The following is a 16,961-nucleotide window of genomic DNA, read 5'->3' on the forward strand; positions in this document are numbered from 1 at the left end:
CTGGATAATGGATGGTCTATGCTTTTGTCCATATTGGTGGCATTTCTCAGAACCATTGGATTTCACCGTGCAAAATGTCAGTAAAGAACTCTTACGCTAAGGTTCTCAACAGAAATAGCATAAAATAAACAGATCCTGAGCTTCAACTCAATTGAAACAATTTTAAAAGGCAATTTCTTTAAGGATAGCAATATGCTCAATGGAATAATTAATATTTTTCAAAAGAAAACAAAAAGTTGAACATCATATTACAGTATGAATGGAAAGGAGATTTAACACTATGGTACTGAATAGATGTACTTGGTTGGCCAGAGCAACGTGGATCTTGGCTTGTTATCTTTTCAGCTCTAAAGGGCTCAGAACTCTATGGACAGGTAACACTTGCTAAATCTACTACAGTGCATTGCCCCCGATCAAACTCTATTTTGTTTCCCCACCATCACTGCTGTTTTAAAATAACCAAGGAGGAATGGGAAAGGAGGCCAAAAGAAGCATAAAGTACCTGTAAAGTACAGTTCATCATCCTCACTATGTAATCAAACTGCTGGTGATCCAGTATTGCCCGATTTTGCTGAACATGCAGGCTTAGCTCCTGTGTGAGGCACTGTCGAGCTGCCTTTCCTTTTAGCGCCCTCAATGCAGCGGGAAGGGTCTGCAGAGAAGAAATCCTAACCTCATTAAAATGATCTGAAATGCCACTTTGTCTTTAATTCTTTGTCAAGACACTTCAAATAAGAACAGTAAATTAAAAGTTCAGATGAATCCAGAACCAGAACATCAAATTATCATGATAACTGATTTTTCGTTAACCAGGCATTGACTTTCAAGCTCTGATTGTTCTTTTTATATACATCATTAATAAACTGCAGAAATTTTCCCCTAAATCCCGAAGTCGGAAAAATGAATACAGATAAGTAACAAAATGAACATGAAATCAGTCAGAAGATTATTGTGCATGAGAGTGAGGGCTCTCTGCCACTCTGGTAGAGACAGAACATATGATGGGCTAGTTATAGTGAATTATAAAATTTTTCAGCATGAGATTGGGATGGACATATTATTCACAAGCAGTGAAGCCACTAGTATGTTATGCAGATCATCCCAAACAAGTGCCAATAGAATCTTTATACCATGCCATGATGTATTCTAAATAAACTACATATTTTATGGAAAAACTGTTTTTAAAATGTTTGGAAAATTATTACTAATTTTAATGGGATTCTTTCATACCCCTCCATTACTAAAGTCAAGTGATTTACTACATGAACTCATCTATACAGGTCTCCATGGAGAGCAAATTTATAGCTAAATTTTAGAAATCTCCACAAATTTCCTAAAATAACTTTTCCAGACATAATATCTAGAATTCACTTCTAATATATGTCATTTTACAACCTTGATGAGTTCTGACATAATTAAACTACATTCCTATTTCAGGATCGAATACTGTCTGGCATGAACCACAGATCGGTGAAATTTGAAAGACAACTTCCTCCAAATCTAATGAGTGGCGGGCGAAATAACATTTCTGGATCAACTTTTCCCCCTCTCTTTAAATGTGGCCACTAGAAGTTGCTCAGAGGTTTGGAGTGTTGGAAATAGTCTCAAAAGAGGTGGATTTGTGGGCACAATGCAGGTGAGACAAAGACACTTAAGAATTCATTTTATCACATGGATTTCACCACTACATATGCGATATATGTACAAAACTGAAAAAATAGTAGAATTAAAGCTCTAATTTGTTTTCTGAATCAAGTTGACAATCCACTTGGTTTTCTGTCCTGAGCTTTTTGTTGTAAAAAGAATAAATAAATGATATGCTGTTGAATTAATAGTTGTAAAATTCCATGGACGGAGTCCACAAAAGCTGGCCATATCTGAAAGGCAGAAATAATAAAACTATCAAGGATAACAACTGTGGCAAGTTACCAGTGGATTTTACCAAAAATAAGTCAGTCAAATAGTTAAGCATTGTCCTGTGTTCTATACATTGTACTAAATTCTGTTATCACTTTTAAAACAGACAAGAATCAACTTAGTTGAAAAGTTCAATAGAGCATCTGTTGGCAAACAATGAGATTAAATGACTATGCCTATATTTTGTTTACATTCCTCACAACTGGAACAATTAGGCTGAAACTCTCAATGATCTTTTTTGTAAACCCATGTGGAAAATACTATGTGATGAATAATCTCTGGATGGTTAGCCAAAAATTGAACGATCAGACTGAACATTAAAAACAGGTCTTCAGAGGGAGCAATTGTGCACTACCATATGGTACTGTATTTAGACCATTTGGTGGTTATACTGCTTACCATTACATTATCACTCATTTAAAATGACTGAACAGATAATGAACATTAAAAAACATGACAAGAAATGTGACAGAGTTTGTGAGGAGGTCACTCAGTCACTTACCATGTGCTAGTTTAACTTGGAGGCAGTAAATGCTTATTTAGGAGAGTTAACTTTATTATTATTATTATTACCTTTTCAGTCTCCAAATTTTTATTTTCAAATATGAATGAGATGCAGTTTCTAACAACTTCCAGCCTCTGTGCACTGTTGAAAACTGTACTGGCCTTTTCCATTATGGAAACTAACAAAGAAAGAGAAGTACACACAGATGTGAAACAGTTTCTCTGTAAAAGCCACAAACAGTAATTACACAGTACTTTTAGAAAAATCCTAACATGACTTCAAGTTTGAATTTTATTTTGCTAAGTTGGTTGTCATTATTAGGCTTATACAAGAAGGAATTTACAAACTGTTAAGTAGCCTTTAAAAACAAGTTCTTGCTCAGTCTTGCTTTTCTTCCGTTACCCTTATGCAGGACAGCCTGCTGCTGGCTTGCTGGTGGCCGTGCTCTGAATTTTAAGTGGAGCCTTTATTTGCTTGTTTTGGTTGTCTCTTTCATATGGACAACCAGACTCCAACCTGTAAAACTAAATTAATAGTATTAACATACTAATTGAGTCTGGATTTCAAGATCACTATCTTAACCAATATGGCGCGAAAAAAGTGAATTCCATGATCCCTGTCATTTATTTTCATCTTACTGCACAGGGATGGAAATCACACTTACATGAGCACAACAGTTTAATTACTTCAACTTGTACTTCTTTTTTTAAAATTTCTGCCCTTCCTGGCTCCTCGTCTTAATCTCTCTTCTTTGGTTTGTCCACATGCACAGATTCATGTTCGAGTTGCTACCAGGCCAGTTGATAATGAATTAGTGGAGAACCTTTCTTCGGCTCCATCTCACAATGCTAACCATACCTTTTTTTTTTTTTTTTTTTTTTACACTCACCAAACTCAGTATTACAGAAACACATCAAATTTCTGTTTGTAATTTCACTTTCCTAAAGTTATACTCTCTCTCTGACAACCTCTTTGTTATGCATGTTTTGCATCTTTGTTTTGCCTTGCTGCAAAAGCATATAACCATATTGGTTCTCTCTCCTAAGTTTTAAATCCAACAAACTGCAGTGGCTAATGAAAATAGGTCTTATTTTTTAGCCGGCTGTAGGTTAAACAGCTGAATAGTTTCATAATTGCCTGGTTTTTAAAGAAACAAAACACAAAGCATTTATTAAATAAATTGATAGTTCACTATCCATTACTTCTGTTATCATGTACGCTGAAACAAGTGTAATGCAGACACTCAAGTCTTGCATGCAACTTGATGTACCTCATTCTTCTACTAAAACAAAGGAGGTAATTCATCATTTTCCATGAGGAGTCTTACACTCAAAAATGTGCAAATCAATGAACCATGACAAATTTCAGGTAGCCAGATTTTTCTGTTGACAGTCCAATGAACGTTGCATATATTGTGCTAAGAATCATCCTTTTTGATAACCTGATTAAATAATACATGGTTCCTTAAAGTAGACGAACCTAGAGCTGTTTCAAAAAATTTACAAAACTGGATCCTCTATAATAAAAATCCTCAGAAGAATCAAGTATTTAAATGATCTTCTGACTTGAAAAGCAAGTTTACAACTCAGTTCTCCTATCTAGAATTTGCTGAATTCTAGAGATTATTTGATAAAAGATTATTCTCTTGCTCTCTCTCCCCCCCTCCCCCTTATCAAAAATAGAGAGAACGCCACGGATGTGAGAGCAGAATATGCCTTTCCCCCCTACACACACAAGAGCTCCTATGTGTGCTGACATAGCCAACATGAGGAAGGGGAATTAATATTAAAAAGATGTACACTGGAAAATCTACAGTTCAATCAGATAAAGGCAAGTTCCTCATTACTTTGGGAAACTTTCTACCTGCATTTGTTCTGAGAAAGTTTATAATACCTAGCTCTTATAAAAAAAGGTATTGAAATGGCACATTGATCTTACATTAATTCTGAAACCAACCCACTACATAAGTGCTGAATTGGGAACAACAAATTTGATACATTAATGATATGTTCAATTCATTATGATAGGAATTCCCTTCTTGCTTTCCCTCATCTCTCAGTAAAACGCCCCATTAAAACACATTTTAATTAAAGTAGATGTTTTCACTTATGCTAATATGGATTCATAAATATACAGCAGATAACAATGCAACATACCAACAGGTGGACCAGCAGGAACCACACATTTTTTTTCTACTCGAGTAGCAGGTGGTGCACTTTGGTTCTTAGCCAGGCCTTCTTGAATTAGTTCCTGAACCCGACTGTCATTTATTTTGGGGAATGGAAGGATATGAACTCGTAAATGGGATCCCTCTGTGGGCCGTGGAACTTTCTGGAATGCCATGTGAGGATTTGGATTCTCCTGCAAACAAAAAACACAACATCTTACACTAATATAGTTATTTTATATTAAACACTTCATATAGAAGCAGCACAATATCTTGGAACATAGACAAATAAAGAGTAATCACTGAATTGTCACTCAACTGGTGAAGTTGGCAGGTGCTCCTTGCTACTGAAAAAGGCCTTAGTCTTTGTAATAGCACCAGAACATTTTAGATTAAAATAATCTTTGCAGAAGCCCAAAAAATTCTTCTACATTTTGCAGACATTGAATGTTTGGCTTGTTGAAAAAGCGTAAAGCCCAATTTCATGGACAGTTTGTGTGCCCCTCATGCTTAAAGAATAAAAACTCTACATACTCAAAATGACACAATGTTATGTTCCAAATTCTCATCAATCCAATCCCCTTAACTGTAACTTTCTCAACTTCACTCTATGATTTTGAAGGATTTTATGAACTGTTTAATTCCTGGGTAAGCTCACATGATGTAGAAATGACAGAGAAATGTCACAGTATGCTTCTCAGCCACACAATTTATAAAATGAGTTTTGTTGGCATTCAAAGCAACTCAGACCTGACCGGTGGCCAAGACTGAGCAGTGTGAGTGCCACTGAAAATCAGCTTGCGTGCCACAGGTTGCCTGCCCCGGGTTACACCAAGGGAGGTTATGAAATCCCCATCGCTACTGGTTTTTACGAAAAGGTTGGACAAACAATTGTCAGGGATGGACTAGGTATACTTGGTTCTGCATAAGCATGTAGGGATGGACTAAACGACCTCTGAAGGTTGCTTCCAGCCCTACATTTCTAGGATTGTATGTGCCTCATGCCTTAGTGGTCACTAAGTCAAGGTCCTAGAAAAGACATCACGTGTCAACTCCTTTTAAAACAGAGAGGATAAAGAGTACCAAGACCAATGACAGTCCTTCAACCAATAGACTGTGATGAAATTAAAATTATTTTTAAAGCCTAAGCTATAAAGTAATCAATTTAATTAGAAAAACATGCTTCAAAACATTAATTATTTCAAAATTGTATTAGAGCTTTTTATGGAACACTGCAACTTTTAAGAACTGTAGACATTTTTTATTCTAAAAACCTTTTAAGTTTTCCCCACTCTTGATCTGAAATGCTTTGATCTAAGAATTATTTGTCAAGTAAAACTAGTTTAAAGTACAACAAATTCATCCTCTCCATCTGAAGAAAACAGAAATTGGCCTAATCTTCCAAACACTAATTTGGATACTATGTAAGGTCCTTAAAGCAGTTCAGCTGAAGAATCACTGGGATTCAAGTGATTTTATTTTTATACAAAAGATATCTAAATCGTCCCTCAGTTTGATAAGTGATACTTGCAGGAATGGTGATATGATATTAAGAAAAAATTGGTGAAACTGAGATTTGCAACCCTGGCTCAATGCAAATGTTAATATTTCTGTATTAATAGTTTCTGCCTGGGTAAAAAGCCTTGTGCTAATATAGAGGCATTTAGACTGATCTGGAGCATTATGCATAGCTGCAAAGATTTCTGAATATACTCAGTCCCTGAAAAGAAAGTTAACTTATTCAGGAATGCTGGACTCAGAAAAGGTAGTTAAAGACATGATAATTCACATCCATTCATATTTCATTCACCATTCTGTGTTCTTTATTACTTACTTTTTAGTCCAAAATACCCATTTGCCCCCCACTGCAAATTGTAGGTAAAAGATGCTTTCTAAGTAAAAAAGAAAAAAATGTGCAACCTTAACTTCAGAGCGGGGCAAGACATTGATTTATTTGTTCCATTAGAATGATCTCTACATTAGCTGCTATGTAATCAGTATGAGGCTGGCCTCAGTCTCAACACTTATGTGCTGTGCTGCAACGGAATCATGTAATAGGCTTCTATAACTGCTGTGTCTACTCAGGATATCTGGTTGGTTTGCTGTGGCTCTGTAGGCTGTCTTGGGATCTCTCTGTACCACTATCAATGCAGTGCTTCTCTTACATGCAGACGTGTGTGTTCTGCCTCTTAGTAAATGTAGCAGAAGCCTGCTTTTTTCAGGAAGACCTCTCCCATGGTTGGTATTAATAGCATTGTATCTCACTGCTACTGGGGGTGGTGTGAATGTCAATCAGATTGATAAGAGATTTACTCTTCAATCAGCTACTTTCTGGGATTCATTGTTAATCATGCCAGTAACATTCTTACATTATTTGTAGTGAGGTTCTGCCTAGGAGCCAGTCACAGATCAGAGCTCCACTGTACCAGGTGCTGTGCAAACACAAAGAACTCAAAGTCTACATATAAGACAAGAGAGAACTGGTGGATACACCAAACGAACATGGGAGCACAAGGTAGTAACAAGACAATATTGCTGAGAAAGGGAAAAGCAGTCAAAACATACCAGTTGCATAATTAGTAACAAGTTCTTTGTAGACATCACAGCAGAGGAGAATTTTAAGATGGGATATTAAGGAGGGCAATGAGGTGACTTTATGAGTGTTTAAGAGGAGCTCCTTCCATTTATGGGGGAGCAGAGGAGAGAGAGTAAAATGCTTGTTTTAAAATTTAAGAAATTGGCAATGAAGGCTGGCATCATTAGCAGAGCAGAGGTGGGGACTGATATCTCAATAGTGTATACAAAATAACTCGTGGTATGGGGAATAAGCCATGAAGAACTTAAAAATGAAAAAGACTACTTTGCATTTCATGCGGTAGAGAAGGATGAGCCACTGTAGGGTTGCAAGAGAGGTGCGGAATGGTTGAAGTGATGAACCACGAAAATGAAGTTTACAGCTGTTTTTAAATGGATACAAATAGTGCTAAGTTGCATTTCTCATGGACAGAGATGACAATGTTGCAGTAGTCAAGATGAGAAATGAGAAGGGTCTGGAGAGAGATTCAGCTATGTGGACAGAAAGAAAAGGCCACTATTACAGCCCTGACTGAGTCCCCCTCTCATTGCATGGTCACCAGTCAGCTTTATTGAGCCTAACCCTTGGATTGCCTGTGCTTTCAAGCCACTTGGGTCTGTGTAGACTCAGGGGATAAGAGGGAAGGTCCTCTCATGGATCATTAAAATATAGGACAAAAAGGTAAGAATAAAAGGTCAGTTTTCACAGTGGAGACAGGTTCCCCAAAGATCTATACTGGAACCAGTGCTGTTCAACAGATTCATAAATGATCTGGAAAATGGGGTAAACAGTGAGGTGGTAAAGTTTACAGATGATACTAAATTACTCAAGATAAATCCAAAGCTGACTGCAAATAGTTACAAAGAGATCTCATAAAACTGGGTGACTGGGCAACAAAATGGCAGATCAAATTCAACATTGGTAAATATTAAATAATGCACATAGGAAAACCTAACCTCAACTATATTCCTTGAAGAGTCAGAGCCAAATTCTACCTTCATGTATATGATATACTATCTCACTGAGTCCAATGGTGTTGAATGGGGCATGAGGAAAGAATTTGACCCTTTGCAGGGAAAACAGTAGAATTCAGCCTTTAGCTTTATTGAGACAAATTCTCAATGAAATCAAACTAGGGAGTATTGGGCAAGCCTGAGATGTCTAGAAGGTAATAAGCGATAACATGGAGCATATATGTGGGGGTATTCTAGCCAAATCTGAATCTCGCAGATACTTCCAAGAGAGGTTAATACTTACTATGTCAGCAGGAAAATCAAAAGACAAATTTATATCCCATATCATTTTTTCAGAAGATGTCAGTGTATTTCATATCATATTAAAACAACATGTGTGTCATGTTATAACTCTGGTAAAGAAATGTTAAGAGAACAACATCATGAGGTCAGCCTTTAAAAATTTTAAGTTTTCACATTTCCAGCCAAGCTTATCAAACTTGGCTGCATTGAGAATATTGTTCCAGTGTAGTATCATTAGTCTTTCATTCCTATAGTCTTCTACAATTACCATGACAGAGGAGGTCCTGTTAAAAGCTGCAACAAAAAGTTTTTAAAAAATGAAGAAGCGGAACTGGATGGCTATGAATTTGGGAAGTGTGATATCCAGTTCAGTTGTTCACCGCTTAGTCACTAGTTTTAAATTCATCCCAGATAAGTAGTAACCAAATGTCAACACAAGCTGATGGCTGTTTATGTATTTAATTTTACAAAAGATACAAGAAAGATCTTCTGTTCTCTGGGTAACAAAATTCTATCTGTAAAGATTGTCAGTCCAGCATCAGACTAAATGATTGAAGGTATTCTTCACTAGCACTTCAATCCTGTAGCATGCACCTTGAAAAATTACATCTGAGATGGCTTTTCAAGCCACAGGTTTTGCTATTATGCAATGTGGAAAATCAGTGCCAGTGATTAATCACACTAATGCAGATTCTCTGCTTCTAAAAAATAAGTCCTGAATAGGACCTGCATGCTGATAAATGTAGATGATGTGCAGCACTTATTCTGTAGAAAAATGTTCCCATCTTTCTAGCTACTTAAAATCAAATAATCAAGATTTACATTATGACCCCCACTTAAATTATGGGGAAAATCAAGCCTTATACTACACAAATTCCTCAGAATAAGTGCCAGTATTATGCCATTCCAGGTGTGAAATCATCAGGAATGTAAGTCTAAACTGATCAACCTCACTACATAAAAATAGTAGGGAACAGTTGTCAAATTGTCAATGTCTTGGGCAGTTAAACATGATTACACCAGGAACCCTTTACATAACTTTTGGAATGCATGTTGTGCAGCATGATGCTCTTTATTTAAATAGATTCAGATTTTAATATATGTGGCTGTATGCATGACAGTCTGAGGAATATCACTTAATTGTTAACTATAATTTGTCACTGGTGGTAACTTAGTTTTCAAGTAATTTTATAAGGTCAGTGATTTAAAATATTTATGCTCTTAAATTAGACTAAAATGAATTAATATTGACTCTCCATTTTAAGAAACGTTAACAGTATTGTCTAAATAGTCACATGCGCTTAGTGTTTCCCAAATGTGGCCACCATGGCCACATGTGGCCACCATGGGTTTTTCTTGTGGCCACAGCCTCCTGGGTAGTGACTGGGAGGTGGGGGAGCAGCAAAGCATTAACCCTTCCCTGAGGCCACCAGTAGGAGTTGGGCCCTGCCTGCCTCTGGAGCCACAAATGCCAGAGCAGCAGGCAGCCTGTGTGAGTTCCCTTCTTTCCCAGGGGCAATGGGGCTCAGGCTTCAGCCATGGGGATTCTGGTTCCGGCTGCGGGGCTTTAGGCTCTGGCCTCACCACCCTCCCCTCTATTGCCCATGGCGACCGCCTTCGCCAGCCCTCCATTGACCTGGCCCCTGCTGCCTCCCTACCCACCTCTACATTCAGAGCTTGAATGGAGGATGAGTTACCAGGGATGAGTACGTCTGCTGTGAAAAGCGATATTAACAAATGTACAAATATCAGTTTTCACAGGAGCAGACTAGCAAGTCTAAAAAACAAACAAACCAGCAACCAAAAACCCCAAAAGTAACAACAAAAAAGAAAAGAACTCGCAAAGCACCTTATTTTGTTTCTATTCAGTTTAGGTCCAGTAAAGAATAGTGACAACGGTACATTATCTTTATTATTGAGACTGAAAAAAAAACCCCTACATAAATAAATTACAATGATTTGAACAAGGATATGAGCATCTTTATTTGTTTTTCCTAAAGTTAATTAAGTATTTTAGGAAAAATTGTCAGAGTGACCACCAACAAGGGTTGGTGGCCGCCCTCTAAGGCCACCAAAATTTTTCTTGTGAGAATCCCTGGCTTTGGGTTTGTCTACGCAGGGGTTTAAAAGAGGATCAAATGCAGTGAATGCAGTCTGAAAATGGTTTGCATACACACAACATAATTCATCTCTGTGCAGTCACTCCAGATTTGCCATGAGCTCTGGAGTCCTCTTGCCAAGCAGACTAGGTTTTGCTGCAAATTGAATTAGTGTGGTCTAATGTTCATGTGGACAAAACTGCTGCATACCATTTTTTCCCTATGTTTCCAACAGTGCCTTGCAAGTCAACCATTACTGACCTGCCTGTCCACCAGTGTCCCTTCCCCGACTCTGATGTCAAGTTCCCAGGATATCTCCTCCTCCCCATAAAGGCTGGCACAGAACCAGAATTTACCTATTTGTTCCTGGATCTGAGTGTATCAGCATTCTTGTGATGCAACCACGATAGTGCTCCAGAGGTCCCACAACATACTTTGCCCAGCTGTTTAAAGCTGTGCTGGAACCTTGGATCTCATTGCTATCTGGGGAGAAGTATTGGGGAAGAAGCTCTTGTGGTCAGTCACCTGAATAAAAAATCTTTTTATGGACATTGCCAAGCAGATGTCTGAGAGGGGCCATGACTGGGATGCCAACCAATGCCAGATAAAGATCCAGCAACTTGGGAGTAAGTACATTGAAAGGGGGGACAAAAGGATTCAATTCAGCAAGGGGCATGTGACCTGTCCATTTTATGAGCAGCTTGCAGGATCCTACACAATTATAGCACAACCTGTCCAAGACACCATGTGGAGCCTGCTGCCCACACTTTCCTGCCCACTATGGACAACCAGCAAGGCCTGCTGGAGGATGAGTGGGAAAGGCTGCCAGAGAGGAGCTGTGCCCTGATAGACAATGATCTTTTTGGGACCCAGGACCCTGACACTGATCAACTGGAAATGCAGCCACAATAATATCCTGCTGCAAAGTACCCCAATTCTTGCTTTGCATTGGCTGAGGTTAGGTCCCAACCAGAAACCCAGTCCAGAACTGAAGGGCCAGATTCTCTGGAGGGAACTTTGGAAGGGAAGTACCTATCCTTCCAATTTTTTTTTTACTATTATTGTGTTATATTGTTTTTCTACATTCTATTCTGGGGGCCCCATGGAGGTAGCCATTTCAGATGAACATGTGCTAGGAGACCTTCCAAATATCCAGCCCTTGTGCCCTCCCTCCCTCCCTCGGACCACGCTGTTTGGCATACCCCCCACCAATGTTTCCAAAATGGTGGCTGTTCCACATGAGTGACTGGCCTCTGTCTCATGCTAAAGCCATGACTATTGACAGTTTTCAAGACTGTGGTATAGAAGGTGTTTGCTCATTTGCCTGTTTTCCTTTCCCATTCCCTTATCTGTCCTGCCCAGCAAATGCCGTTCCTGCCTTATTTGCCTCCCTGAAATGGCAGCAGACAGTATGGCACAGCTGCAGCCTCTGCCCCACTCTCTCTCCTGCAGCACATTCAAATAATGAAAAAATAATTTGTGTGAAGTGCAACAGTTTATTGAGACAATATTTAGAGGGAAAGACGTTTGATTGTGTTGAGTACATGAACATCACACACCCGGTAAAGGTGCAAACAGAACTCTTCCCTGATGAGATTTAAATGTCCTGTAATGTACATTCTAGCTGGCAATCACTGCAGGACTCTATCTATTTTTCTTTGCACTTTATGTCTGCAACGGAGATAAAGCAGAACTTAAGACTAAGAAAAAGACTCAATTTTGGTTCACACATTATAGGGAATTGGCTGCATGCTCATTCCCCGAATATAGTTCACAAGCCCCTTCCACTGTTGTAGCACTTCTGGGAAGACCATCCTGGTGAGCAACTTCAATGCATATCTTTCTGATTTGCCCTTTGGCTTTTTGAATAAGACTACTCTCTGCTTTCTAGTCACCCACCTCTGTGTAATATCATCAAGAGTCAGGGCAACCTAAAGTGGATGCAGATGGGTTTATTATCTGGCTTGACACCCCGATGCCCTCCATAACCCCTCCAAACCCACAGATGCAACTCAAATGCACAAACAAAACCGCAAAACCAAAACTGGAGCATAATTTCACCCGCCACGCCACTAAGGCACGGTGGCAAATTGCATATGCAGCAGAGAGTAAAGTCACATACACATACTTAAAAAAAAAAAAAGTCCTATCACGGCCTGTTTGGAATATGAACAATAAGTGACTGTTTCCCCCACGCACACACTACCACAGCACCTGCAATAGCCAGACCATCAAGGACAGGGACTCTATCTACTGTTGAGAAGCTGGCCCACCTGAGGGGGCAAAAAAAAGACTCAGGAAATGATGTTTGGTCAACTCATAGCAAAGTCCCGGAGAAAAACCGCATTGACTGAGAGGTGAAGGCAGTACATGATGACCCAGAAACAGAAAGAAATGTAGCTCTCCTAGGAGATTGTGGCAGTAGCCAAGGAAAACAATAGCCATGGCCAAAGAGAGCATGGAAAAAGACCAGCAGATATAGAGGCAACTCATAGACATTATCCAGTAGCCAGTACTGTCCAGAGGCTGAAGGACATGTTCCTGCTAGACCAGCAAGCCATGCAATTCCATAAACTGGGACCCAGCATGTCCTTCAGCCTTTGGACAATACTGACTACTGGGCCCAGCAGCAACTCCTCCCCATAAAACACAAACAACACACGTCCCAAATGCAATTCTCCTCTCAGGTCCATCATCTGCCCCCCAAGAACACTGGCTCTTGGGAGCCAGCATTTTTGAGCCTTGTAACATACATGAAAATTTTGAGCAATAGCACTCAACCGCAGTGTCCTTGCATACAAGAAGAGGCAGAGGGAATATGAGCCTGCAACTTTAAACCCTTCTTCCAACCTTGTTATTTTTCTAGTTTGAATTGTTTGGTTTGCACTGTCATTTTATATTTAGGTTTTCTTTTTTATTGTTTTGGTAAATGTATTTTCAAATAAAAAAGTATTATTTATCCATCAGTTCAATTAAAAATTTATTTTTGGCTTTGTTACTGTTGTTTCTAATAAAAATTGCTAAAAATCCATTTTTGGTCCACTATGACTCATCATGGCATGTAACACACAAAATCCTTTAAGTAAAGCTAAAATAATTCATTTGGTTTTACAAAAGTTTCTAGGCAATATCCCCCTTCCATCACTACTCACAGCTATCCCAACCTGACTCCACAGATTAGTAGCTGAATGTCCACACGTGTTCAACCTTGCGATTAAAACATGAACAAAGAGTATCCATGACAATATTCCACTGGGTGTTAGCATTCTCTGTGGGATGTCTGGCTGCTTGCTTCAATCACCAAGTAAGTCTCTGCACCTCCGCCTACCACCCATTGCTAAGCCTATCCTCCTTGGTCTCACAGATACTGTGCACAACAACACAACATGAAGCTATAATGATTGGGCATTTTTCTGACACTTCCATATGATTCCATAAGCAGTGACATCTGCCTTTCAAATGACCAAATGCACACTCAACCACCATTCTGTACCTACTCAGGCAATAGTTAAAATGTTCATTCCTTCTTTCCAAGTGGCCTGTGGATGGCTTCATTAACCAGGGAATCAGAGGAAAGACAGGCTGTCCCCAAATAACTGGCCCAACCTCCATGCCATTAATGCAGAATGAATGTCTCCCACTATTCTACATAGGTTGGCAGGGCCCAGAAATGGCGCAGCTGACACTTGAACCGATCCTCTGGTTCCAACAACTCAGCATCCTCATTTCGATGCAATAGTTTTGCAGTGCTGTCCTGTTGCTGAAGGAGCCAGTCATGCTGCTATTGAATGTTCTCCTGGACCCACAGCATCTGCTCGGCGGTGTGGCAGGGAAAGTCCAGTGTTTAATGTGTCTGGGTTTGAATGCTGTAATACAATCCAAGCAGCCTCTTCATATTCACACTTGCCAGGATAGTGGAGCTGTGCATTTCTGGGTCCATGCTAGGAGTCCATGCTAGGAGTCCATGCTAGCAATTTGAAAATTGTGCTAGCCCACCCAAGAAGGAAGCCTGGGGTGCAGGCAGCAGAAATATGGGCTTAAAAAAACTCTAATCTATCTAGCTCCTGCTTTGAATCCCATGATTTACAGCAAGAACAGTCCAATGATGCACGCTGCTCAACCATGAAATAACGGATCAAAGGATACCCCCTGAGAACACTACTCCCTCAGCTCACAGTAAACCACTGCTCTATGTTCATACAATGTGAACTGCAAATGTAATAGGCAACCTGTGCGCACACTACTGATGTGAATTGTGTGCTGCGAATTACCAAACCAAAGCCTACCAAAGTCACAGATTACAGAGTTTTGGGATAACCTCTGGATGTTTATCTCAGTTTAACTGGCAGTTTCCTTGATACTTAGAGATTACAGGTTTAAAGGAAATTCACTTGAAAAAAAAAGCCTTTAACTTTAAGGCCTGGTCTACACTACGATTTTAGGTTTAATGTAGCAGCATTACCTCGATTTAACCCTGCACCCGTCCACACGACCAAGGCCTTTTTTCCGACTTAAAGGGCTCTTAAAATTGATTTCTTTACTCCACCCCCAACGAGGGGATTAGCGCTGAAATCAGTCTTGCCAGGTCAAATTTGGGGTAGTGTGGAAGCAATTCAACAGTATTGGCCTCCGGGAGCTACCCCAGAGTGCTCCATTGTGACCATTCTGGACAGTGCTCTCAACTCAGATGCACTGGCCATGCAGACAGGAAAAGTCCCACAAACTTTTGAATTGGCCAGCATGGTGAGCTGATCAGCAGAGGTGACCATGGAGTCCCAGAATCGCAAAAGAGCTCCAGCATGGACCGAACGGGAGGTATGGGATCTGATCGCTGTATGAGGAGATGAATCCGTGCTAGCTGAACTCCGTTCCAGTAAACGAAATGCAATGAAATTCAAAAAAATTCAAAAAAATATGCAAGGGCATGAAGGACAGAGGCTATAACAGGGACTTGCAGCAGTGCTGCATGAAAATTAAGGAGCTCAGGCAAGCCTACCAAAAAATCAGAGGCAAACGTTCGCTCCGGGTCACAGGCCCAAACACGCTGCTTCTATGATGAGCTGCATGCCATTCTAGGGGGTGCAGCCACCACTACCCCAACCCTGTGCTTTGACTCCATCAATGGAGTAGAACGCAACACGGAAGCAGGTTTTGGGGATGAGGAAGATGATGAGGAGGAGGTTGAAGATAGCTCACAGCAAGGAAACGGAGAAAACCGGTTTCCCCAACAGCCAGGAACTGTTTCTCACTGTGGACCTGGAGCCAGTACCCCCTGAAGCCACCCAAGGCAGGCTCCTGGACCCTGAAGGTGCTGAAGGGACCTCTGGTGAGTGTACCTTTGTAAATATTATACATGGTTTAAAAGCAAGCGTGTTTAATGATGGATTTGCCCTGGCATTTGCGGCCAGTACAGCTACTGGAAAAGTCTGTTAACGTGTCTGGGGATGGAGCGGAAATCCTCCAGGGACATCTCCATAAAGCTCTCCTGGATGTACTCCCAAAGCCTTTGCAAACGGTTTCTGGAGAGGGCAACCTTATTCCGTCCTCCATGGTAGGACACTTTACCACGCCAGGCCAGTAGCATGTAGTTGGGAATCACTGCAAAACAAAGCATTGCAGCGTATGGTCCCGGTGTTTTGCTGGCATTCAAACGACATCCGTTCTTTTCTGTGTATCCTCAGGAAAGTGATATCATTCATGGTTACCTGGTTGAAATAGGGTGATTTTATTAAGCAGACATTCAGTGGTGCCTGTTCCTGCTGGGCTGTTTGCCTGTGGCTGAACAGAAATGTTTCCTGCTGTTAGCCACGCGGTGGGGGGAGGGGTGAAGCCATCATCCCAGAGAATTGGATATGTGGGGGAGGGTTAGTTGGGTTTGTGTTGCATGTTAACCTGGAAACCACAGCCCCTCCTTTTAAATTGCCAAGCCCCTCCTTTTAAATTGCCAACCCATTTTAAATGGCCAACCCAACGGCTGCTTGGCATGGGAAACGAGGGCTGTTTGAAACCATTCCCACATGTTACGAAGGTTAAAGAAGCCAAAAGACTGCCTGCATGCTGAATTCTGTTGCCTGGCCCTGAGTGAGTGATCTCTCACACCAAACTTGCATACCCTCAATAAGAGGCAAAATGTGACCTTGTAAAGAAAGCACATGTGCTATGTAATGTTAACAGCAAGGTTTACCATGAAAGAGTGTACTCATTGTTCTATAAAATGCGTCTTTTTAACTACCACTCTCCCTTCTTTTTCCTCCACTAGCTGCATATATTTCTCCTTCGCAGAGGCTAGCGAAGATCAGAAGGTGAAAAAAATGCACTCGGGATGAAATGTTCTCTGAGCTCATGCTGTCCTCCCACACTGACAGAGCACAGCAGAATGTGTGGAGGCAGACAATCACAATATGAATGCGACGAGAGGTGGCGGACCGAAAAGAGTAAGCAG

At 40.4% G+C, this 16,961-nt stretch overlaps 2 protein-coding genes across 7 annotated transcripts in view; one reads left to right on the forward strand and one right to left on the reverse strand.

Moving 5' to 3' along the window:
- Positions 1–16,961, forward strand: part of LOC127052012 (uncharacterized) — a 584,770-nt gene that overhangs the window by 238,725 nt on the left and 329,084 nt on the right. The gene's annotated exons all lie outside the window — the stretch shown is intronic.
- Positions 1–16,961, reverse strand: part of SBF2 (SET binding factor 2) — a 588,450-nt gene that overhangs the window by 192,271 nt on the left and 379,218 nt on the right. For all 6 annotated transcript variants that reach the window (XM_050954979.1, XM_050954981.1, XM_050954978.1 and 3 more), the window contains exons 14-16: positions 4,579–4,783; positions 2,491–2,600; positions 503–652 (exon numbers count right to left, since the gene is read on the reverse strand). In XM_050954979.1, coding sequence (XP_050810936.1) covers positions 503–652; positions 2,491–2,600; positions 4,579–4,783 — 465 coding nt within the window. The remainder of the gene's footprint in view (positions 1–502; positions 653–2,490; positions 2,601–4,578; positions 4,784–16,961) is intronic.

Source organism: Gopherus flavomarginatus, chromosome 5 (genome assembly GCF_025201925.1).
Source record: "Gopherus flavomarginatus isolate rGopFla2 chromosome 5, rGopFla2.mat.asm, whole genome shotgun sequence".
Lineage (NCBI taxonomy): Eukaryota > Metazoa > Chordata > Testudines > Testudinidae > Gopherus > Gopherus flavomarginatus.